This window comes from Grampus griseus, assembly GCF_964374135.1.
Source record: "Grampus griseus genome assembly, contig: HAP1_SCAFFOLD_507, whole genome shotgun sequence".
NCBI classification, from domain to species: Eukaryota; Metazoa; Chordata; class Mammalia; order Artiodactyla; family Delphinidae; genus Grampus; species Grampus griseus.
This window is the reverse complement of record NW_028132950.1, coordinates 105,877-129,967: the sequence shown is the minus strand read 5'-3', so window position 1 is coordinate 129,967 and position 24,091 is coordinate 105,877. Positions and strand designations below refer to the sequence as shown.

Here is a 24,091-nt window from a genome sequence, read left to right as displayed (position 1 = left end):
TCAGTTTCAATAAAAGGGGAATTGCCTCAACATAGCTCATGTATATAACGTGTGAAAAATAAAGAAGACTTAAAATTTAATCAGAAAGTTATGCAGGCTAGAGGCTGCAAAATAGAAAATCAGTGTGAATTCACCAAGTAACACTTCATGTGCATAGAACGAACATGGGCAGTTTATTTTAAAAGAAGACTACCGGTGAGAGAGCAGACTAGAGCCAGTACGTAGAGAAATGAGTACATGGACGTGCGTGAACATCTGTAACAGCCTCTCCTTTCCTTGCACATAGCAGAGTCTTCACTCTGGAGGACAGTCCATGGAATGTAATGCATGTGAGGAGATTTCACATGCAACAATGTGAATTTCACAGGTATTAACTCAAACAGGAGAGAATCCCTATAAATGCTATGAATGTGGGAAAGAATTCAACTAGAGCCTTCACCTTTATATACACCAAAAATTCACACAGGAGAAAAATCCCAAACTTGTCACTAATCTGGAAGAGTCTTTGGCCAATATTCCTTTTTTAAGTATGAATTACATAAGGTGAATTATACTGCAGAGAAACCATATAGATCCTATCAATGTGGGAAAGCTTTAGTCAATGCTCTAAACTTAGATGGCATGAGAGAACTCACCCTGGAGGGACCCCTACAAATGTTATGACAGTGAGAAATAGCTCAGCTGGAGTTTTGCCTTTACACACATGAAAAATCACACTGGAGAGAAACCCTAAAAACGAAGTGAATGTGTAAGACCCTTCATCAGAGGCCAACTTTCATTCACATATATGAGCTCAAATAGCAGAGAAGTTCTATGTCAGGAATAAATATGGAAGAGCTTTCAGTTGAAACTTGGTTACTTCAAAGTCGTGGACTCATTCACGCTGGAGAGGAAACCTTGTGAGTGTCATCATGTGGGAAAACATAAGACAAAGCCATGACCTTAGACATCATGTGAGAAGTCACATTGGGAAGAAGCCCTATAAATATAATAAATGTGGAAGAACTCTTAGATGCTGCTCTCACATTTATATGTACCAGAGAACTCAAGAAGAGACACTCTATATCTGCAATCAATGAGGTAGAGCCTTCAGCTGGAATTTCTCTTTCTTAAACCACCGGGACACTCAAGTGAAGAGAAACCCTACACCTGTACTCATGGTGGAAGAGTCTTCAGTTGGAGCTCCAGTCTCAGCACACACAGAGGACTCAGAGTCAGCATTAATTCAACTAATCCTGTTACTTCAATTTTTAATGTATTATTTCTCTCATAAATTAAAAGAAAATTATAAATTAATTTACTCTTTTACAAGGCTGCTACTCCTGGAGAACTGTGTGTACCTGGACAGAAAAATTCCAAGAACTCAGAGTCAGGCAGTGGTTTATCCCCTATATTAGAATTTTGGAGCCAAAGGATTTTTCTCACAAGAAGGGCAGATACCTATCTCGGTACTGAGAAACTGGCAGATCATTGCAGACATGGAGCAATCCATTTCCAGATTGTTTTAGAATAGCAGGCTTGAATGTACTAATTCATGGAAACATAAAGCACCGTTCCCAGGATCTAGAGAGAGAGCTTATTCCGTGGGGGAGCCTCAGACAACCGCTTCCAACCAGGATTGTGCCCAGACTCAGGGCTCCTCCTGACCACCAGCGGATGGCCCAGGCCGCACCCCGTTTCCCACACGTTTGTTAGGGGCTCTGACCACCGAGACCCAGGTGGGACAGTCGCGGCTCCTGGAGAGTCCTCCCCGCTCGCCCGCGACACTCCGTGTCATCCCCCGCGGTGAGGGAACCTGCATGTGCTGTCAACACACAAGCGCTGCACCGAGGCAAAAAGGAGACAGGACGCCGGGTGCTGCCAGTGTAGATGCAGCCAGAATGCAGGGGAATCCCATCTACGGAGATCTGTGACTGTTTCCTGTGGAACATGCAGAAAAGAAAGTGGTCCCCGGGAAGCAGCCCCAGTGCCACGACAGCACCTGTACGGACCCAGGCTCCCAAAGCAGCGAGGACGCACCGCTGGATGGCCCGTTGGTCGGGGCGTCATCGTCCCGTGGGCAGGAGGAAGGGAAGGCCCGTGGTCGCCCTCCCAGCGCCTCCTTGTTTCGCCATCCGGCCCGGGCTCCTCTCCAGCGAGAGACGTAAAAAATTGGTGAATAAGTTCGGGATACAGTGCGGAGGCCAGGGAAGGCCAAGCGCCGTCCGAGTACATCCGTGCCGTTCCCCACCTCCCGATGACTTGGAAAAACTGAGAAAGTACGACCACTAATATACTGTTGAATTCTTTTTGCTAGTATTTCACTGAGAATTTTTGCATCTATATCAGTAATACTTGACAGTTTTATTTTTTCTTGTAGTGTTCTTTTTTTTTTTTAACATCTTTATTGGAGTATAATTGCTTTACAATGGTATGTTAGTTTCAGCTTCACAACAAAATGAATCAGTTATATATATACATATATTCCCATATCTCTTCCCGCTTGCGTCTCCCTCCCTCCCACCCTCCCTATCCCACCCCTCCAGGCGGTCACAAAGCACCGAGCTGATCTCCCTGTGCTATGCGGCTGCTTCCCACTAGCTATTTACCTTACGTTTGGTAGTGTATATATGTCCATGCCTCTTTATCGCTTTGTCACCATTTACCCTTCCCCCTCCCCATAGCCTCAAGTCCATTCTCTAGTAAGTCTGTGTCTTTATTCCTGTTTCACCCCTAGGTTTTTCATGACATTTTTTTTTCCTTAAATTCCATATATATGTGTTAGCATACGGTATTTGTCTCTCTCTTTCTGACTTACTTCACTCTGTATGACAGACTCTAGGTCTATCCACCTCATTACAAATAGCTCAATTTCATCTCTTTTTATGGCTGAGTAATATTCCATTGTATATATGTGCCACATCTTCTTTATCCATTCATCCGATGATGGACACTTAGGTTGTTTCCATCTCTGGGCTATTGTAAATAGAGCTGCAATGAACATTTTGGTACATGACTCTTTTTGAATTATGGTTTTCTCAGGGTATATGCCCAGTAGTGGGATTGCTGGGTCATATGGTAGTTCTATTTGTAGCTTTTTAAGGAACCTCCATACTGTTCTCCACAGTGGCTGTATCAATTTACATTCCCACCAACAGTGTAAGAGGCTTCCCTTTTCTCCACACCCTCTCCAGCATTTATTGTTTCTAGATTTTTTGATGATGGCCATTCTGAGTGGTGTGAGATGATATCTCATTGTAGTTTTGATTTGCATTTCTCTAATGATTAGTGATGTTGAGCATTCTTTCATGTGTTTGTTGGCACTCTGTATATCTTCTTTGGAGAAATGTCTATTTAGGTCTTCTGCCCATTTTTGGATTGGGTTGTTTGTTTTTTTGTTATTAAGCTGCATGAGCTGCTTATAAATTTTGGAGATTAATCCTTTGTCAGTTGCTTCATTTGCAAATATTTTCTCCCATTCTGAGGGTTGTCTTTTGGTCTTGTTTATGGTTTCCTTTGCTGCGCAAAAGCTTTTAAGTTTCATTAGGTCCCATTTGTTTACTTTTGTTTTTATTTCCATTTCTCTAGGAGGTGGGTCAAAAAGGACCTTGCTGTGATTTATGTCATAGAGTGTTCTGCCTATGTTTTCCTCTAAGAATTTGATAGTTTCTGGCCTTACATTTAGGTCTTTAATCCATTTTGAGCTTATTTTTGTGTATGGTGTTAGGGAGTGATCTAATCTCATACTTTTACATGTACCTGTCCAGTTTTCCCAGCACCACTTATTGAATAGGCTGTCCTTTCTACACTGTACATTTCTGCCTCCTTTGTCAAAGATAAGGTGACCATATGTGCGTGGGTTTATCTCTGGGCTTTCTATCCTGTTCCATTGATCTATATTTCTGTTTTTGTGCCAGTACCATACTGTCTTGATTACTGTAGCTTTGTAGTATAGTCTGAAGTCAGGAAGCCTGATTCCTCCAGCTCCATTTTTTGTTCTCAAGATTGCTTTGGCTATTCGGGGTCTTTTGTGTTTCCATACAAATTGTGAAATTTTTTGTTCTAGTTCTGTGAAAAATGCCAGTGGTAGTTTGATAGGGATTGCATTGAATCTGTAGATTGCTTTGGGTAGTAGAGTCATTTTCACAATGTTGATTCTTCCAATCCAATAACATGGTATATCTCTCCATCTATTTGTATCATGTTTAATTTCTTTCATCAGTGTCTTATAATTTTCTGCATACAGGTCTTTTGTCTCCTTAGGTAGGTTTATTCCTAGGTATTTTATTCTTTTTGTTGCAATGGTAAATAGGAGTGTTTTCTTGATTTCACTTTCAGATTTTTCATCCTTAGTGTATAGAAATGCCAGAGATTTCTGTGCATTAATTTTGTATCCTGCTACTTTACCAAATTCATTGATTAGCTCTAGTAGTTTTCTGGTAGCATCTTTAGGATTCTCTATGTATAGTATCATGTCATCTGCAAACAGTGACAGCTTTACTTCTTCTTTTCCGATTTGAATTCCTTTTATTTCCTTTTCTTCTCTGATTGCTGTGGCTAAAACTTCCAAAACTATGTTGAATAAGAGTGGTGAGAGTGGGCAACCTTGTCTTGTTCCTGATCTTAGTGGAAATGCTTTCAGTTTTTCACCATTGAGGACGATGTTGGCTGTGGGTTTGTCATATATGGCCTTTATTATGTTGAGGAAAGTTCCCTCTATGCCTACTTTCTGCAGGGTTTTTATCATAAATTGGTGTTGAATTTTGTCAAAAGCTTTCTCTGCATCTATTGAGATGATCATATGGTTTTTCTCCTTCAATTTGTTAATATGGTGTATCACATTGATTGATTTGCGTATATTGAAGAATGCTTGCGTTCCTGGAATAAACCCCACTTGATCATGGTGTATGATCCGTTTAATGTGCTGTTGGATTCTGTTTGCTAGTATTTTGTTGAGGATCTTTGCATCTATGTTCATCAGTGATATTGGCCTGTAGTTTTCTTTCTTTGTGACATCCTTGTCTGGTTTTGGTATCAGGGTGATGGTGGCCTCGTAGAATGAGTTGGGGAGTGTTCCTTCCTCTGCTATATTTTGGAAGGGTCTGAGAAGGATAGGTGATAGATCTTCTCTAAATGTTTGATAGAATTCGCCTGTGAAGCCATCTGGTCCTGGGCTTTTGCTTGTTGGAAGATTTTTAATCACAGTTTCAATTCAATGCTTGTGATTGGTCTGTTCATATTTTCTATTTCTTCCTGATTCAGTCTTGGCACGTTGTGCCTTTCTAAGAATTTGTCCATTTCTTCCAAGTTGTCCATTTTATTGGCATAGAGTTGCTTGAAGTAATCTCTCATGATCTTTCGTATTTCTGCAGTGTCAGTTGTTACTTCTCCTTTTTCATTTCTAATTCTATTGATTTGAGTCTTCTCCCTTTTTTTCTTGATGAGTCTGGCTAATGGTTTATCAATTTTGTTTATCCTTTCAAAGAACCAGCTTTTAGTTTTATTGATCTTTGCTATCGTTTCCTTCATTTCTTTTTCATTTATTTCTGATCTGATTTTTATGATTTCTTTCCTCCTGCTAACTTTGGGGTTTTTTTGTTCTTCTTTCTCTAATTGCTTTAGGTGCAAGGTTAGGTTGTTTATTCGAGATGTTTCCTGTTTCTTAAGGTAAGATTGTATTGCTATAAACTTCCCTCTTAGAACTGCTTTTGCTGCATCCCATAGATTTTGAGTCATCGTGTCTCCATTGTCATTTGTTTCTAGGTATTTTTTGATTTCCTCTTTGATTTCTTCAGTGATCACTTCGTTATTAAGTAGTGTATTGTTTAGCCTCCATATGTTTGTATTTTTTACAGATCTTCTCCTGTAATTGATATCGAGTCTCATAGCGTTGTGGTCGGAAAAGATACTTGATACAATTTCAATTTTCTTAAATTTACCAAGGCTTGATTTGTGACCCAAGATATGATCTATCCTGGAGAATGTTCCATGAGCACTTGAGAAAAATGTGTATTCTGTTGTTTTTGGATGGAATGTCCTATAAATATCAATTAACTCCATCTCGTTTAATGTATCATTTAAAGCTTGTGTTTCCTTATTTATTTTCATTTTGGATGATCTGTCCATTGGTGAAAGTGGGGTGTTAAAGTCCCCTACTATGAATGTGTTACTGTCAATTTCCCCTTTTATGGTTGTCAGTATTTGCCTTATGTATTGAGGTGCACCTATGTTGGGTGCATAAATATTTACAATTGTTATATCTTCCTCTTGGATCAATCCCTTGATCATTATGTAGTGTCCTTCTTTGTCTCTTCTAATAGTCTTTGTTTTAAAGTCTATTTTGTCTGATATGAGAATTGCTACTGCAGCTTTCTGTTGGTTTCCATTTGCATGAAATACCTTTTTCCATCCCCTTACTTTCAGTCTGTATGTGTCTCTAGGTGTGAAGTGGGTCTCTTGTAGACAGCAAATATATGGGTCTTGTTTTTGTATCCATTCAGCCAATCTGTGTCTTTTGGTGGGAGCATTTAGTCCATTTACATTTAAGGTAATTATCGATATGTGTGTTCCCATTCCCATTTTCTTAATTGTTTTGGGTTCATTATTGTAGGTCTTTTCCTTCTTTTGTGTTTCTTGCCTAGAAAAGTTCCTTTAGCAGTTGTTGTAGAGCTGGTTTGGTGGTGCTGAACTCTCTCAGCTTTTGCTTGTCTGTAAAGGTTTTAATTTCTCCATCAAATCTGAATGAGATCCTTGCTGGGTAGAGTAATCTTGGTTGCAGGTTTTTCTCCTTCAACACTTTCAATATGTCCTGCCACTCCCTTCTGGCTTGCAGAGTTTCTGCTGAAAGATCAGCTGTTAACCTTATGGGGATTCCCTTGTGTGTTATTTGTTGTTTTTCCCTTACTGCTTTTAATATGTTTTCTTTGTATTTAATTTTTGACAGTTTGATTAATATGTGTCTTGGCGTATTTCTCCTTGGATTTATCCTGTATGGGACTCTCTGTGCTCTCTGGACTTGATTAACTATTTCCTTTCCCATATTAGGGAAGTTTTCAACTATAATCTCTTCAAATATTTTCTCAGTCCCTTTCTTTTTCTCTTCTTCTTCTGGAACCCCTATAATTCGAATGTTGGTGCGTTTAATGTTGTCCCAGAGGTCTCTGAGACTGTCCTCAGTTCTTTTCATTCTTTTTTCTTTATTCTGCTCTGCAGTATTTATTTCCACTATTTTATCTTCCAGGTCACTTATCCGTTCTTCTGCCTCAGTTATTCTGCTATTGATCCCATCTAGAGTACTTTTAATTTCATTTATTGTGTTGTTCATTGTTGCTTGTTTCATCTTTAGTTCTTCTAGGTCCTTGTTAACTGATTCTTGCATTTTGTCCATTCTATTGTCATTCTATCTCCAAGATTTCAGATCAACCTTACTATCATTATTCTGAATTCTTTTTCAGGTAGACTGCCTATTTCCTCTTCATTTGTTAAGTCTGGTGGGTTTTTATCTTGCTCCTTCATCTGCTGTGTGTTTTTCTGTCTTTTCATTTTGCTTATCTTACTGTGTTTGGGGTCTCCTTTTTTTCAGGCTGAAGGTTCGTAGTTCCTGTTGTTTTTTGTGTCTGTCCCCAGTGACTAAGGTTGGTTCAGTGGGTTGTGTAGGCTTCCTGGTGGAGGGTACTAGTGCCTGTGTTCTGGTGGATGAGGCTGGATCTTGTCTTTCTGGTGGGTAGGTCCACGTCTGGTGGTGTGTTTTGGGGTGTCTGTAGACTTATTGTGATTTTGGGCAGCCTCTCTGCTAATGGGTGGGGTTGTGTTCCTGTCTTGCTAGTTGTTTGGCATAGGATGTCCAGCACTGTAGCTTGCTGGTCGTTGAGTGAAGCTGGGTGCTGGCATTGAGATGGAGATCTCTCGGAGATTTTTGCTGTTTGATATTATGTGCAGCTGGGAGGCCTCTTGTGGACCAGTGTCCTGAAGTTGGCTCTCCCACCTCAGAGGCACAGCACTGACTCCTGGCTGCAGCACCAAGAGCCTTTCATCCACAGGGCTCCTTAATTTGGGATGATTCGTTGTCTATTCAGGTATTCCACAGATGCAGGGTATATCAAGTTGATTGTGGAGCTTTAATCCGCTGCTTCTGAGGCTGCTGGGAGAGATTTCTCTTTCTCTTCTTTGTTCTCACAGCTCCCAGGGGCTCAGCTTTGCATTTGGCCCCGCCTGTGCGTGTAGGTTGCCGGAGGGCATCTGTTCTTTGCTCAGACAGGACGGGGTTAAAGGAGCCACTGATTCGGAGGCTCTGGCTCACTCAGGCCGGGGGGTAGGGAGGGTCACGGAGTGTGGGGCGGGCCTGCGGCGGCAGAGGCCGGCGTGACGTTGCAGCCTGAGGCGCGCCGTGCGCTCTCCCGGGGGAGCTGCCCCCGGATCCCGGGACCTGGCAGCGGCGGGCTGCACAGGCTCCCCGGAAGGGCGCGCGGCTAGTGACCTGCGCTCGCACACAGGCCTCCCGGCGGCGGCAGCAGCGGCCCCAGCGTCCCACGTCCGTCTCCGGGCTCCGCACCTTCAGCCGCGGCCCGCGCCCGTCCCCGGAGCTCTCCCAAGCAGAGCTCTCAATCCCCTCTCCTCGTGCACCAGGAAACAAAGAGCGATGTAAAAGTCTATTGCCTCTTCGGCAGGTCCAGACTTTTCCCCGGACTCTCTCCCGGCTAGCCGCGGTGCACTAACACCCTGCAGGCTGTGTTCACGCCGCCAACCTCAGTCCTCTCCCCTCTTGTAGTGTTCTTATATAGCTTTGGTATCAGGATAATGCTGGACTCATCAAATGAGTTTGGGAATGTACCTCAAAGTTTTTTAGAAAAGTTTGACATGGATTTGTTTTAATTCGATTTAAATGTTTGGTTGAATTTCCCAATGAAACCATCTGGTCCTAGCTTTTTTTTTGGGAAATTTTTTATTACTGATACAATCTTTTCACTCATCGTTGGTCTGTTAGGCTTGTCTATTTCCTCATGATTCAGTTTTGGTAGTTTTTATGTTGCTAGGAATTCTTTTCTTCTAGGATATCGAACTTGATGGTATATATGTGTTGATGGTCACCTCTCATGAGCTGTGGTATTTTTGTTGCATCAGTTGTAATGTCTCCTTTTTCATTTCTGATTTTATTTGAGTATTCCCTTTTATTCTTCATTAGTAGAGCTAAAAGGTTAATTTTGTTTTCATTTCAAAAACCACCTCTTGCATTGATGTTTTCTATTGTTTGGATGGTCTCTGTTTTATTTCTATTCTCATATTTCTTATTTCATTGCTCTGCTACTTGTGAGCTTAGTGGTTTGTTCCTTTGTTTGCTAGTCCCCTGAGAAGTAAGGTTGTTTATTTGTGATCTTTCTTTTTTCATATTGTAGGCATTTGTTGCAATACACTCTCTTATTACTGTTTTTCTTGCAGCCCATAAGTTTTAGCAACTTGTGTTTCCATTTGCTTTTAAAATTTTTTTTAATTTAAAAGGCATTATTGTAAAGCTGTTGAAATTTTCCCCCCAATTTTATTGAGATATAATTGAACACAGTACTATTTAAGTTGAAAATGCACATTATAATGATTTCACTTCCATATATTGTGAAATTGTTTTTGCAGTAAGATTAGTTAACATACATCATCTTATATAGATGCAAGAAAAGAAAGAAAAGGAAAATATATTCTCCTGTGATGAGAGCTCTTAAGATCTACTTGCTGAACATCTTTCAAATATACCATATGGCAGTGTTAACTCTATTCATCATGTTGTATATAACGTTCTCAATACTTACTTACCCTATAACTGCAAGTTGGTACTTTTGGACTTCATCAAATTCTGCCTCTTCCCACTTCCCTCCTCTGGTAACCAAAAATCTGATCTTTTTCTATGAGTGTTTTGTTGTTTTATTTTTTTTTTTCCCACATGTAAGCTTGGTCTGACTTCTCTCACTTAGTATAACGCCCTCAAGGTCCATCCATATTGTCACCAATGGCGGGATTTCCTTCTTTCTTATGGCTGAATATTACTCCTTTTTCTAAATATATCACAAGGTTTATATCCACTCATCTGTTGATAGACACACGTTTTTTCCATGTCTTGACTATTGTAAATACTGCTGCTATGAACATGGAGGTGCAGATATCTCTTCAACATAGTGTTTGTAATTCTTTTAATATATTCCCATAGTTTAAAATGCTGGACCATATGGTAGCCCTATTAAATTTTGAGGGTCTTCTCTAGTGTTTTCCATAGAGGCTGAACCAATTTATAAGACAACCAAAAGCACACAAATCATCCATTTTCTCCACATCTTTGCTAGCATTTGCTAGCAGATCTCTTGTCTCTTTGATGAATTCCATTCTAACAGTCTTGAGGTGATATCTCGTTGTGGTTTTTATATAATTTCCCTGATGTGTAGTGACGTTGAACACATTTTCATGTATTTGTTGTACATTCACATATCTTCTTTGGAAAAATGTCTGTTGGGGTCTTTGCAACAGGTTTTAATTGGCTTAATTATTTTGTGCTACTGAGTTCTATGATGTATTTTGGATATCAACTCCTTATTTGTTGTAAGGTTTGCAAATATTATTTTTGATTACATAGGCTCTTTTCATCTTGTTGATGATTTATTTTGCTGTGTAGCAGACTTTTAGTTTGATATAGTTCCACTTGTTAATTTTTTAAATTGTTGCTTGTGCTTAAGGTATCATCAAAAATAATATTTAAGACCTGTGTTAAAAAAATTTTTATTGTTTTCTTCTAGGAGTTTTATGGCTTCTCGTCTTTACCTTATCTTATTTCTATTTAATTGTCATGAGTGATGTTAGACAGGAGTCTAGCTTTATTCTTTTGCATGTAACTATGCAGTTTTCCAAGCACTGTTTAATGAAGAGATTGTCTCTCCACCGAGTGTTCCTGACTGTCTTATCAAATATCAGTTGACCTTATATGTATGGGTTTATATCTGGATTCTCAGTTCTATTCCATTGTTGTGTATGCCTTTTTACATGACAATACCATACTATTTACATTACTATAGTTTATAATACAGTTTGATAACATGGAATGTGATACCTCCAGGTTTGTTGTTCTTTCTCATGATCGCATTGCATAGACAAGTTCTTTTTTGGTTCCTCATACATTTCTCTGTTGTTTTATTCTACTTTAAAAAATACCATTGGATTTTGATAGGAATTGCATTAAATCCATAGATGGCTTTAGGTGGTGTGGACATTTTAAAAATATTAATTCTTCCAATCATGAACAAGGGATAACTTTACGTTTATTTCTGTCTTTTGCAATTTTTTAAATCAGTGTATTGTAGCTTGTATTGTAGACAGCTTTCATCTCCTTAGATAAATTTATTCCTTATTATTTTATTAGTTTGGATGCTCTTATAAATAGAATGGTTTTCTTTTCTCAGATCATTGTTAGTATATAGAAATATGACTGATTTTTGCATTTTAAGTTTTTATTCTGCAACTTTACTGATTATGTTGATTAGTTTTAATACATTTTTGGTGAAGTTTTTCAGTTTCTATATATAAAATCATGTTATCTTAAAATAGACACATTTTTACTTCTTAATTTCCAATTTTGATGCCTTTTATTTCTCTTCCTTGACTGATTGCCCTGGCTAGGACTTCCATTACTATGCTGAATGAGTGGTGAGAGTGGACTCCCTTGTCTTGTTTCTGATATTAGACAAAAACTTTCACACTTTAATTTTTGAGTGTGCTTTGAACTGTGACCTTGTCATATTTGGCCTTTTTTTAAAAAAGATATTTACTTTTGGCTATATTGGGTCCTTGTTTCTGCATGTGGGCTTTCTCTAGTTGCAGTAAGTGGCAGTTACTCTTCATTGTGGTGTGTGGGCTTCTCATTGCAGTGGCTTCCCTTGTTGCAAAGCATGGGCTCTAGGCATGTGGGCTTCAGTAGTTGTGGCACACAGGCTCAGTATTTGTGGCTCACGGGCTGTAGAGCGCATGCTTAGTAGTTGTGGCGCACGGGCTTAGTTGATCCTTAGCATGTGAGATCTTCCCGGGCCAGGGCTTGAACCCATGTCCCCTGCATTGGCTGGCAGATTCTTAACCACTGGGCAACCAGGGAAGTCCCGACATTTAGCCTTTATTATGTTGAGTTACATTCATTTTATACCTAACTTAACAAATGCTTTTTCTGTGCCTATTGATATTATATTTTTCCTTTGTTCTATTAATATGATGCATCACATTTATTTGATTTGCTAGTACTTATTCAGAATTTTTAAACCTATATTCATCAGTGTTATTGGCCTGTAATTGGCAGTGTCCATTTCAGATTATTATATCAAAGTAATGCTGGCCTTGTAAAATGAGTTTGGGAGATATTCCTCCTCATTCATTTTTTCTCTTTCTTTTTTGAAGACTTTTAGGATTGGCATTAATGCATTAAATATTTGGTAAAATTTACCAATGAAGCCATTTGATCTTGAGTTTTTCTTCATTTGAAGAGTTTTGATTACTGATTTAATTTCCATACTACTAATTGCTTCATTTAGATTTTCTCTTTCTTCCTAATTCACTTTTGGTAGGTTGTATGTTTCTAAGAATTTTTTCCATTTATGTAGGTTGCCCAGCTTGTTAGCATGTAGTTGTTCAAAGTAACATGTTATCCTTCTTATCGCTGCAGTAGAGTTGTAATGTTTTCTCTTTTATTTATAATTTTGTTGATTTGGGTCTTCTCTCCTTTTCCTTGGTTAGTCTAACAAAAGGTTTGAAATTTTACCTTTTAATGTACCAACTCTTAGTATCACTAATCTTTTCTGTTGTTTTCCTCTTCTCTATGACATTGATTTCTGCTGTAATCTTTATAATTTTCTTGCTTCGCTAATTTTGGGCTCAGTTTGTTCTTTTTCCAGGTCCTTGAACAGAAAAGTTAGGTTTTTGATTCGAGATATTTCTTAACTCGTAAGGTAGGCATTTGTTGCAATAAACCTCTCTCTTAACGCTCCTTTTGCTGCATCCCATAGCCTTTAGTATACTGTGTTTCCATTTCAGTTTGTCTCAAAATACTGTCTTATTTCTTCTTAAATTTATTCTTTGATAAATTAGTTGGTCAAGAGAGTGTTGATCAATTTTTTTGTATTCATTAGTGTTCCAGTTTTCATCCTGTTATTGATTTCTAGTTTAATAATATGCTCAGAAAATATACTTGGTATAATTTAAGTCTTCCTGAGATCACTAAGACTTGATATGTGGTCTATCATGTGGTCTTTTCTAGAAAATATGTTTTCTGCACTTGAGAAGACTGTGTATTCAGCATATGTTGGATAGAATGCTCTGTATATGACTCTTAGGATCATTTGGCCTTTAGTGTTGTTCATATCAATTGATTTTTTTAAATTGAAATATAGTTGAGTTACAATGTATTAATTTTTGCTGTATAGCAAAGTGTCTCAGTTATACACATATATACATCTGTTTTATATTCTTTTCCATTATGGTTGATCTCAGGATATTGAATATCCTGTTCCCTGTGCTATACAGTAGGACATTGTTTTTTATCCATTCTATATGCAATAGTTTGCAGCTACTATCCCCAAACTCTCAGTCCATCCTTCCCCAACCCCCTCCCACATGGTAACCACAAGTCTGTTCTCTATCTCTGTGAGTCTGTTTTGTTTCGTAGATAGGTTCATTTGTGTCATATTTTAGATTTCACATATAAGTAATACCATATAGCATTTGTCTTTCTCTTTATGGCTTACTTCGCTTAGTATGCTAATCTCTAGTTGCATCCATGTTGCTGCAAAAGGCATTATTTCATTCTTTTTATGGCTGAGTAATATTCCATTGTATATATGTACCACATCTTCTGTATCTATTCATCTGTTGATGGACATTTAAGTTGCTTCTATGTCTTAGCTATTATAAATAGTGCTACTACGAACATTGGGGTGCATGTATCTTTTCGAATTATCGTTCTCTCTGGATATATGCCCAAGAGTGGGATTGCAGGATCATATGGCAACTCTTTTTTAGTAACCTCCATACTGTTCTCCATAGTGTCTGTGTCAATTTATATTCCCACCAACAGTGTAGGAGGGTTCCCTTTTCTCCACACCCCCTCCTGCGTTTGTTATTTGCAGACTTTTGATGATGGCCATTCTGACTGGTGTGAGGTGGTACCTCATTGTAGTTTAATTTGCATTTCTCTAATAATTAGTGGTGATGGGCAACCTTTCATCTGCCTATTGGCCATCCGTATGTCTTCTTGGGAGAAATGTCTGTTTCAGTCTTCTGCCCATTTTTTGATTGGTTTGTTCGGTTTTTTGTTATTGAGTTGTATGAGCTGTTTGTATATTTTGGAAATTAAGCCCTTGTTGGTTGCATCATTTGAAAATATTTTCTCCTAGTCGGTATGTTGTCTTTTCATTTTGTTTATGGTTTCTTTTGCTGTGAGAAAACTTATAAGTTTGAGCGGATCCCGTTTGTTTATTTTTGCTTTTATTTCTATTGCCTTGGGAGACTGACCTAAGAAAACACTGGTACAACTTATGTCAGAGAATGTTTTGCCTATGTTCCCTTTTAGGAGTTTTATGTTGTTATGTGTTATATTTAAGCCTTTAAGCCATTTTGAGTTTATTTTTGTGTATGGTGGGAGAGTGTTCTAACTTTATTGATTTGCATGAACCAACTTTTCCAACACCTCTTGCTGAAGAGACAATCTTTTCCCCCATTGTCTATTCTTCATCAGAGATGAATTGACCATGGGTCTGTGGATTTATTTCTGAGCTCTCTATTCTGTTCCATTGATCCATAAGTCTGTTTTTGTTCCAATACCAGGCTGTTTTGATCAGCATTGTACCATTGTCTGAAGTCTGGAAGGGTTATGCCTCCTGCTTTGTGCTTTTTCCTCAGGATTGCTTTGGCAATTCTGGGTCTTTTATGGTTCCATATACATATTAGGGTTATTTCTTCTACTTCTGTGAAAAAAATGTCATGTGTAATTTGATAGTGATCACATTAAACCTGTAGACTGCTTTGGGTAGTACGGACACTGTCATTTTAAACAGCTGCAGCCTCTTCTCACTGTCAGTGGAACCAGCTCCCCTCTGGACGCAGGTGTCCATGCAGGGCTCTTAGAAATAAGACAGACAACACCACCCACGTGGACTCTTCATACACACCTCTGACCACTGTGCCTTTGCTTTCTAGAAGTAACCTCCTTAATCAAGTGGGTGGCATCTGGGGATGTGGCAGCCATCACCCTCCAGGAAGAGTCGGTGCCCCTCCTACCACTGAGGAATGAGTGGTCCTGTGCCTCATTCACACCAAGGGTTGCAGTTTCAGGAGTTTGGGGAGCTTTTGTTTTGCTGCTTTAGTGGATGAGAAATGACACATAACCCATTGTCTCCTTTTCACTTCTCTTCTGATGATTGAGGTTGGACTTTTGTCACTTTCAGTTATTTCCAGAATGCAGCCACTTTTCCCAGTTCTGGGGGAAATCACTGAACATGCCTTCCTGGGTGTTCCCAGCCACAGACTGTGATGCACATGCAGCGAGGAAACTCCACTCTTTGTGCAAGTACTAAATAGCTAGTGACTGGCTTCTGACCAACAGAATATAGCAAATCAGGGGAGGTCAGTGTTAAGATTCATTGACAGAACCTCTGTCACTTACATCTCACTTGCTGCATCCTGTGTTCTCTCTCTGTTTCTGTCTGTCTGTCTCTTTTATCCCTGGACATGGGGAAGACTGCATGGGTGTTACTAGGTTCCATATGGAGAGACCCACATAGGAGAGAACACAGGGAAGTCTCAGGCCTCCAGGCAGAGGCACTAGGCTCTCAGCTCAGACTGCATCCTGCCAGTACCCATCTCAGTGAGTCTGGGAACAAATCCTCCCCTGTGGAGCGACAGCTGAGACCTCAGCCCCAGCTTCATAGAGACCTTGAGTCGAGGGCACCCAGCTAAGTGCTGTGGGAGCTCAGGAGTAACTAGGTGTATGTATTTTGTATGTTGGGAAACCCTCCATAATGATCTGCAGTAAATCAGACAATCTTTAGCATAGAGCAGGTATACTCAATGTTATGTAGAAACAACCACAAAGATAATGCATATTAATAAAGGTAATAAAATGGACTAAAAACAATAATAGTGAGAATTATGATGATATTACCATTACTACTGTTAAAGAGAAAAATAAACTTAGAAAGATGGCAGATTTGCGTACAGACTCCTCTAAGTAAATTTCAGTGTACCTATATCAGATGTCCTCTGGGATATTTTAGAGTCAGAATGCTAGGTTTGCACAAAGAAATTTGTTCTGAGAGGAGAAAACAAGCAGGTGATCCTGGGTCAGCAGGGAGGATGATATGTTGGCACAAAGAGTGCAGGGGCTCCCTGGGGGACTTAGAAAAAGAAATGGTTACTTGAGCAGGCATGTCACCATCTCTATGTCTGCCAGCGTTGCACCAGCTTTTCCTGGACCCCTGAGTGAATTTTAAACATGTCCTCAGGTTCAGGCATGCCAAAGATACTCTCCTTACTTCTCACTTGTCACAATGTCAGCTCCTGGGCTGACTTTTCTAATTCGGAGGACTGGACTCCAGGAGCGACACCTTCTCCAGCCTTCCCAGGAGACATGATATTAGTTCCTGGCACAGAGTTGAGGTGGAAAATCCTGTGCTGAGTCTGGCAGGACAAGGGTGTCTTCCAGGGCTCTTGCACTGGCACCATTTTCTGGTCACTTAAGAGGACTTACACATTGTTCTAGAGGCTCAATAAAGTCAAGAGTGTCCTCCCTGGGGCTCACTTACCAGTAACAGCTGTCTCTTCCTCCACTGGGTAAGTCTGAGTATCTCAGGAGGCTCTCTGACCCACAAGTACCCATAAGTACAGCAGGAACCAGGAAGCACCATGTGTATGTGAGTCTGTTGAAAACCCTCAACAATACTCTTCAGTAAATTAGATACATTCATGAGCAGAGAAACTTAAGAAATGCAATAACAACAATAGTGATAAATAATAATATCAATAGTGATTACAATCATAAAGATATTAATTGTACTACTACCAATCATAATACTAATAAACTTAAGGACTGAGGGATTATAGACTTCCCTAATTGAATGACAAGTTTCCTGGGGTATTTTGGAGTCAGAGTCCTAGGTTAGCAGCCAAAGTTGTAGGTTTGCATAGTGAAGGTATAAATAGAGCAAAACTAAACAGCAGCAGGTAACAGAAATCCATGGGAGGGCGTGGGCTGACTTAAGTCTCATATTGTAAGCCCAGAGGAGAGAACTATGTAGAAGAGCAAAGTTGATCCTGGGCTTTCCTGACACATGGAGCCAGCAAAGCTCATGAGTTCTGAAGACTGGTGTCTGCGGCTCTAACCCGGGAAAGAAAAGCAGGACTCCAGATACACGTTCAATATGTGAAAAAAAACACGTAAAATGTACATGGAGCTTCAGCTCTATCTCTACCCCCACTGCCTGACAATTGACAAAGTGGCAGATCAGGGCTATTGATTGCCTTTTGATGCACCTACAGACTTACTTGGAATTGGGAGGAGAATATTACTTATGAATTTGCATGTAAAATTTTTATAATAACCTATCTGGAAGTTGAATTACCACTTTCTTGGGAAATTGATAAGTTATTTTACACAACACCTCATATGCTTCCTTTAGTAACATTTCTTCACAGTATATATATTTCTGAATATGTATGAACGGCACATGCCATATCAGCCCAGAGAAGCCATTGACGGGGCTTTAGAGATCAGTGACCTTTGAGAACGTGTTTGTAGAACTCACTCATAAAGAGTAGGAACTGTTGGACATATTGCAGAGAAAGATGTACACAGATGTGATGCTGGAGGACGCCCGTTGTCTCATCTTCTGAGTGCGTCTCTCAATATTTATTTACTTCCTTATGCATGTCTTATTGAGATAGGCTCTGCAGCTTCCACATATGCTGCTGCACTCTTGTCCCTGACTCATGCTTCTGTTGCACTTAGAGCAACCTGGAACGAATGTGTTCCTTTACTTATCACAGCATATTTGTCCCTGCATGGAGATAAAATCTCCATTACCACAATCTCACGTATACATTACTAGTCTGCCACCAGCACGCAGAATAATACTGGACACAGATGAGGGCTATTTTATCTAATAGACAAGTGACTTTATGTTGCTAAGTAATTCTTCTGCTCGGGGGACTACTATGAGGTTTGAACACAGCAAAAAACACATAAGAGCTTGTATCCCCCTTTCTACATGAACTCCAAGTAATAATCTCATGGGTCCTATGTTTATTGGATTGTGTTAGAAAACAGTGTTAACCACATTATGAAAACGTTGCTTCCTTCCTGGCTGAGACGTCTAGGCAGCCTGCAGACTGTCTTTCCTCTTGGGCAAGAAGAGCAGCAACCAGAGATTTTACTGTCTTTGAGTGAAGTGTCGGGTGACAACCTTCAGTGTTTCCCCCCTTCAGTGTGCTCGAACTAGGGCTGCCATTGATGCCCGCACACTTGAGCCTTGGCATGTTGTCCTGCGCTTGCATTGCATGCACTGTTCTCAGCACAGAACTTTAAATCCATCTAGCATTTCCCACATGTATCAGGGCATCAGCTCTGCAAAGCAGATGTAATTTCCCAGTTGGAGCAAGAAGAGTAGGTGTGGAGGGAAGAGGAGGGTTTCCCCAGGCTGTGGTCCAAGTCAGCTCCAGACACATGTGCTCTGTGTGGGGAGGGAGCAGGACACTTGGAATGTCAACTGGAGGTTGGCTCGACTAAAGGATATTTTTAGAAATGTATGTGAAGCCATTGAGTCAAATTATCCAGATTTTGTCATTATGCATCACACGTCAATTTCTCTTCACGTTTGCCCCTGTACTTTTCACCTCAGAGAAGCAAAATTCCTGTCCTCGTGGGAGTTAAAATTTTATGCTTTTGTCTTTGCCACGGTCTCTTTAATAATTTTTCCTCTCATATTCCCTGTAGCGTCTGAATTTATTTTATGTTTCTTTTACCTAAACACTGAACATCTTATTAACATTTTTCTAAACCATGTTTCTATTCACTGGTGTATTCCTCAAATTCATGTTCTTTCCCCATGTAATGTACTTTTCAACAATTTAATCCCCAAATGTCACATGTGTCGTTTCTTATTTATTTATTTAATTTAATTATTATTTTTGTCTTATTTCAAGCAAAAACTGACCATTAAAAGCAAGAAATGATATCCAGGCAAGTTATTTTCCTGGTGGAACAATGTAGCTGTAAGAAAATAGTAAATTTCTTCAGGTGTGAACCCTGGTCATCCACATGTGAAACCTGGGAATGAGGTAAGTTAGGAATTCAGCAGACTCATAGAACTCAGTTACAGTGCAGTGTAAACACCAGACCAGCATAAAGTGTTCACTTTATGGACTAAATTAGACTGAATTTTGATGATAGCTAGTAGAAATGCTACAAAGGGGGGATGTCCATGCAGAAGATTTACATACTATGTGTATGTAACTGACATGGAGATCATTTTAACTGGAGAATATCATTGAATAAACTTACATACACATGAGTTTTCACAGCATAGAAAACACTTTTACTGTAATGAATGAAGGAGAGCCCTGAGGGATTTTTAATTCCTTAGTCAACATTGAATTCTCACACTGGATCTATCAATGCTAAAATCAACCTGAAAAGCCGGAGTTCATATCAAAATTCTCAGACATGGAAAAACTCTTATCAAGAATGTTTTACCACACATTTCAGCTATGTATTCATAATTTTGGCTAATAACCTCTTATTTTATAAATAAGTAGAATAAAAATATAGATCTGTTAAGTAATCTTAGAATGATAAATACAAAAGTTTGAAACAATAAGTACTTCTGTAAATAGGTTAGCATTAAGAAATATATATAAACAAAGTTATATGTGACAATAATTATGACCCACTTAATTGTGATTGTCAGTAAGATTATCAGTTGCTTTCTCATCAGAAATTTTGCAGGCCAGAAGAGAGTGAAATGGTATGCTTAAAGCATGGCGGGAACTACCTACCAACAATTCTATATTTTACAATATTATTCTTCAAACATGAGGAAAATGAGAGACAGTCTCAGACAAAAGCTGAAGGAGTTCAGTACCATAATATCTATCCTTCAAGAAATGCTAAAGGGAGTACTTCAAGTTCAAATGAAAGGACACCAGTAACTTGAGGCCATATGAAAATGTATATGTCTCTGATAAAGGAAAATAAATGGACAAATAGAGAAAACACTATAATTTTGACTTTTGGCTATACTTTTTATTATTCTAGGATATTTTTTTAAACCAAAATATTAAAATAATTATAAATGTATTGCTATTGCATGATTGTTTCCCCCAAAATTCATATGTTAAAAATACAACCTCCAAATGTGTGGGTATTAGGATGTAGGGTCTTTGGGGGGTGCTTAGGTTATGAGGACAGAGCCACCATGAATATAATGTGTGTGCTTTTATTTATTTTAAAATATGTATGTATTTACTTATTAGGCTACATTCACTCTTAGTTGCAGCACGTGGGATCTTTGTTGTGATGCACAGGCTTCATATCTAGCTGTGATATGGGGGCTCGGTAGGTGCAGCACACAGGCTCTCTAGTTGTGGCAGACAGGCTGTAGAGCCAGCATACAGGCTCAATAGTTGCGGCATATGGGCTTAGTTGCCCATTGGCATGTGTGATCTTAGTTCTCTGACCAAAGATCGAACTCATGTCCCCTGCATTGGAAGATGGATTGTTAACCACTGGCCTACCAGGGAAGTCTCTTGTGTGCTTTTAAAAGAGACCTCAGAGAACTCTCTAGCCCCTTCCTCTAGGTGATGATATAATGAAAAGTCTATGACTCAGAAAAAGACCTTTACCTAACCACCTTGATCTCACACTTCAGCCTCCAGAACCATGAGAAATAAACTTCTGTTTATAAGCTACCCAAGCTGTGGCATTTTGTTATAGCATCCCCAAATAACTAATTCGTACATCTACATTAACAGAAAACAATGTATACAAATGTGACTTGTGACATTACTAACATGTAATTAATGTGTAAATATGTGATTTGTGACATTAATAACATGTAATTAATGTGTGATGTAATTGGAGATGTAATAGAGATTTTGCGTGTGATTAAAATTATGTTGATATCAGTTTAAGCTAATTTGATAGGATTTTATATGTAACCTCCATGGTATCCACAAATTGATTATCTATAGAATATACACAGAAGGAAATTAAAAGTAAGTCAAGTCAGTGGACTTCCCTGGTGGTCCAGTGGCGAAGACTCCGTGCTGTCAATGCAGAGGGCCTGGGCTCAATCCCTGGTCAGGGAACTAGATCCCACATGCCACAACTAAGAGTTCGCATGCTGCAAAGAAGATCAAAGGCCCCCCATGCCACAACTAAGACCTGGCACAGCCAAAGAAATTAATTTTGTAAATGAGTACAAAAAGTAAGAACAAAGGACGTCAGTATGTGAGAAAATGTGGGACAGAAAAGCTATATGACATTACAGAAAACAAATTGGCAATTAAATATCATTCCATATCAGTAATTTTTATATATATATATATATTATATATATATATAATATATATATATATGGTTTAAACTCATAAGTTAACAAACAAAGATGTCCCCAGCCTTTTTCCGGCATCTGGGCCTGGAGGGGCTTCTCTGAAGACGGGCGAGCAGCAGGGAGGCCCATGGCAAATCCCAGCCCGATGTGAGCTGTTCGTCATTTTCCCGGGACAGCTCCAGGGTCTTGGTGTCCAGAGAGCTGCTGATGGAGGGCAGGGGCGGCCGCAGAGGTATATGGGACAGGTTGCTCATCAACTCCGAGTGTAATTCCAGAAAGAATTCCACTCTTCAAACAGTTAGGATAGAGAGGAGTCCCCTATTGGACCAAGTACAGAGCTTTCTCCCACAGATGGCTCAGGCAAATGAAAAGCTAAGGAAAGAAATGGCAGCTGCACCACCTGGTCATTTCAATATTGAAAATATTGACACACTTGGAAAAGTTACGCAAATGGATATGACCTTGTTTGAGATGAATCAGTCTGATTCAAAAGAAGATGACAGTTCACAAGAGAATTCACAAGACAGTTCAGAGGACAGTTCAGAATTTGAGGATGAAGATGATAGCACCTCTTCTGAAGGTGAAGTCACCATCGATACAATTAAGCTTCCTCATTCAGAAGATGGAAAAGGCAAAATAGAGGTTCTGGACCGTCCTGCCAGTGAAAAAAAAGAAAACAGGGACATAAACAATCTGAGAAACAGGTGATAGTTCCCGCTAATTCTGCGGAAAAGAATGTGGCTTGCTGATTATTTTGCATTTCAGATACATATAGTGTTTGTTTGCAAAAATGAATGTATTTTGCTTCTTGGAGAAACAGAAGCTAGCTTTTAAAGAGTTGGAAGAGATAGCATTTGGGGAATCTTCTAAGAGCAGACTGTTTTTGATCTCATGCTAAAGAGATTTAGTTTAGAAAGCTTAACTTTATGTATGGTGATGAGTGAATTTGTTGGTATCCTCTTTCATCAACATAGACTTCAGAAATCTCAAACTTATTTTAAAGTAAAAATACAAGTTACCCGTTTGTTTTTGTTTTAACTTGGCCTCTTGGGGCTTCCCTGGTGGTGCAGTGGTTGAGAGTCCGCCTGCCAATGCAGGGAACACGGGTTCCTTCCCCGGTCCAGGAGGATCCCATATGCACGGAGCGGCTGGGCCCGTGAGCCATGGCCGCTGAGCCTGCGCATCCGGAGCCTGTGCTCCGCAACGGGAGAGGCCACAGCAGTGAGAGGCCCGCGTACTGACAAAACAAAACAAAACCAACAAAAACTTAGGTTGGGTTTTTTTTAGGTTATTATAAAGTCACATTTATTTGTTACCATCAAAATGGGTTCATTGAGGGAGAACTTTTTTTTTTTAAACATCTTTATTGGAGTATAGTTTCTTCACAATGTTGTGTTGGTTTCTGGTCTGTAACAGAGTGAATCAGCTATATGTATACATGTGTGCCCATGTCCCCTCCCTCTTGCGTCTCCCTTCCACCCTCCATATCCCACCCCGAGGGAGAAATTTTTTACAAAGAAAAGAATTACTTATATTTAGATGCCCTCAGACATATCTACTTTTTAAAAACAAATCCTTTCCAGTTTGAGCTGGAAAACTGGTGCTCTGTGGTTTAATCACTGTCAGTGACTCTGTAGCCTCTCAATGCATGTAAAATTTGCTGGTTGGAAAATTTTGTGTTTTTTTGGTTTTCTTTTTTCTTTTTCTCATAAAGGAATTTTTTGTTTGTTTCAGCTATTAAAATTATTCCTTCCAGTTGCCCACAGTTTTGAAACCTATTCATTGTAGAGAATAGGGACACCCCAGGAAAATAGGTCACAGTACATAAAGAGGTAGTAACAGATTTTCCCTTTCAAAAGGCAAAATGATCCTGCATTAGAGTTGCCTTTCTGCCACATTCTTGATCTTATTTAACTTGTTTGGGACCTCATCTGCCATGGGCCTGGCTTTGCTCAGGATATAGACCTGAGAATTTAAAGGACTGTCTCCAAGTGCATTGAGCTGATGAGACTTGGTTGCCTAATATTTTAGGGGTTTGTTTTAATTACTTTTTCCTACTCCTCTCATTAGCTTATAACATCTTGTAAATACTCTGAAGATAATTCTCCAAGTGCCTTCTGGTATTTTTCATTGGGAATTGGAAATCGGTTGTGCACTCAAAGTATGCAGAAGTGAACAGATCTGGAAACGAGACTTCTCAGCTGCAAAGGGTATACTTTGTAGCACCAAACACAGTGTGATGGATTATTGGTGTGACTATTTAAGGATTGTCTTCTACCAGATAATATTCATGCCACATTGTGGGAAGAGTTGTATTTGTCTGGTTCACTCCTTAGCTTGGTGCATGGTACACAGTAGGCACCGAATGATGTCAATAAATGAATTTACAGGTATATTGAGGATGTACAGGGCATTTTAAGCCATGCTATCCATGCGGATATGAAAGTGTCACTTCACTGGAAATACAAAGCCAAGTAGAAATAGTCTGATGGTCAGTG

At 39.4% G+C, this 24,091-nt stretch overlaps 1 protein-coding gene across 1 annotated transcript; it reads left to right on the top strand.

The window, feature by feature from the left end:
• Nucleotides 1–1,869: 1,869 nt before the first annotated feature.
• LOC309817821 (NOP protein chaperone 1-like) lies at nucleotides 1,870–22,380 on the top strand (the record flags this gene model as incomplete). Its single annotated transcript, XM_082682111.1, has 2 exons — nucleotides 1,870–2,258; nucleotides 21,698–22,380. The coding sequence occupies 2 exons, from the start codon at nucleotides 1,870–1,872 to the stop codon at nucleotides 22,299–22,301; spliced, it is 993 nt and encodes a 330-aa protein (XP_082538237.1). The 3' UTR covers nucleotides 22,302–22,380.
• Nucleotides 22,381–24,091: the final 1,711 nt, after the last annotated feature.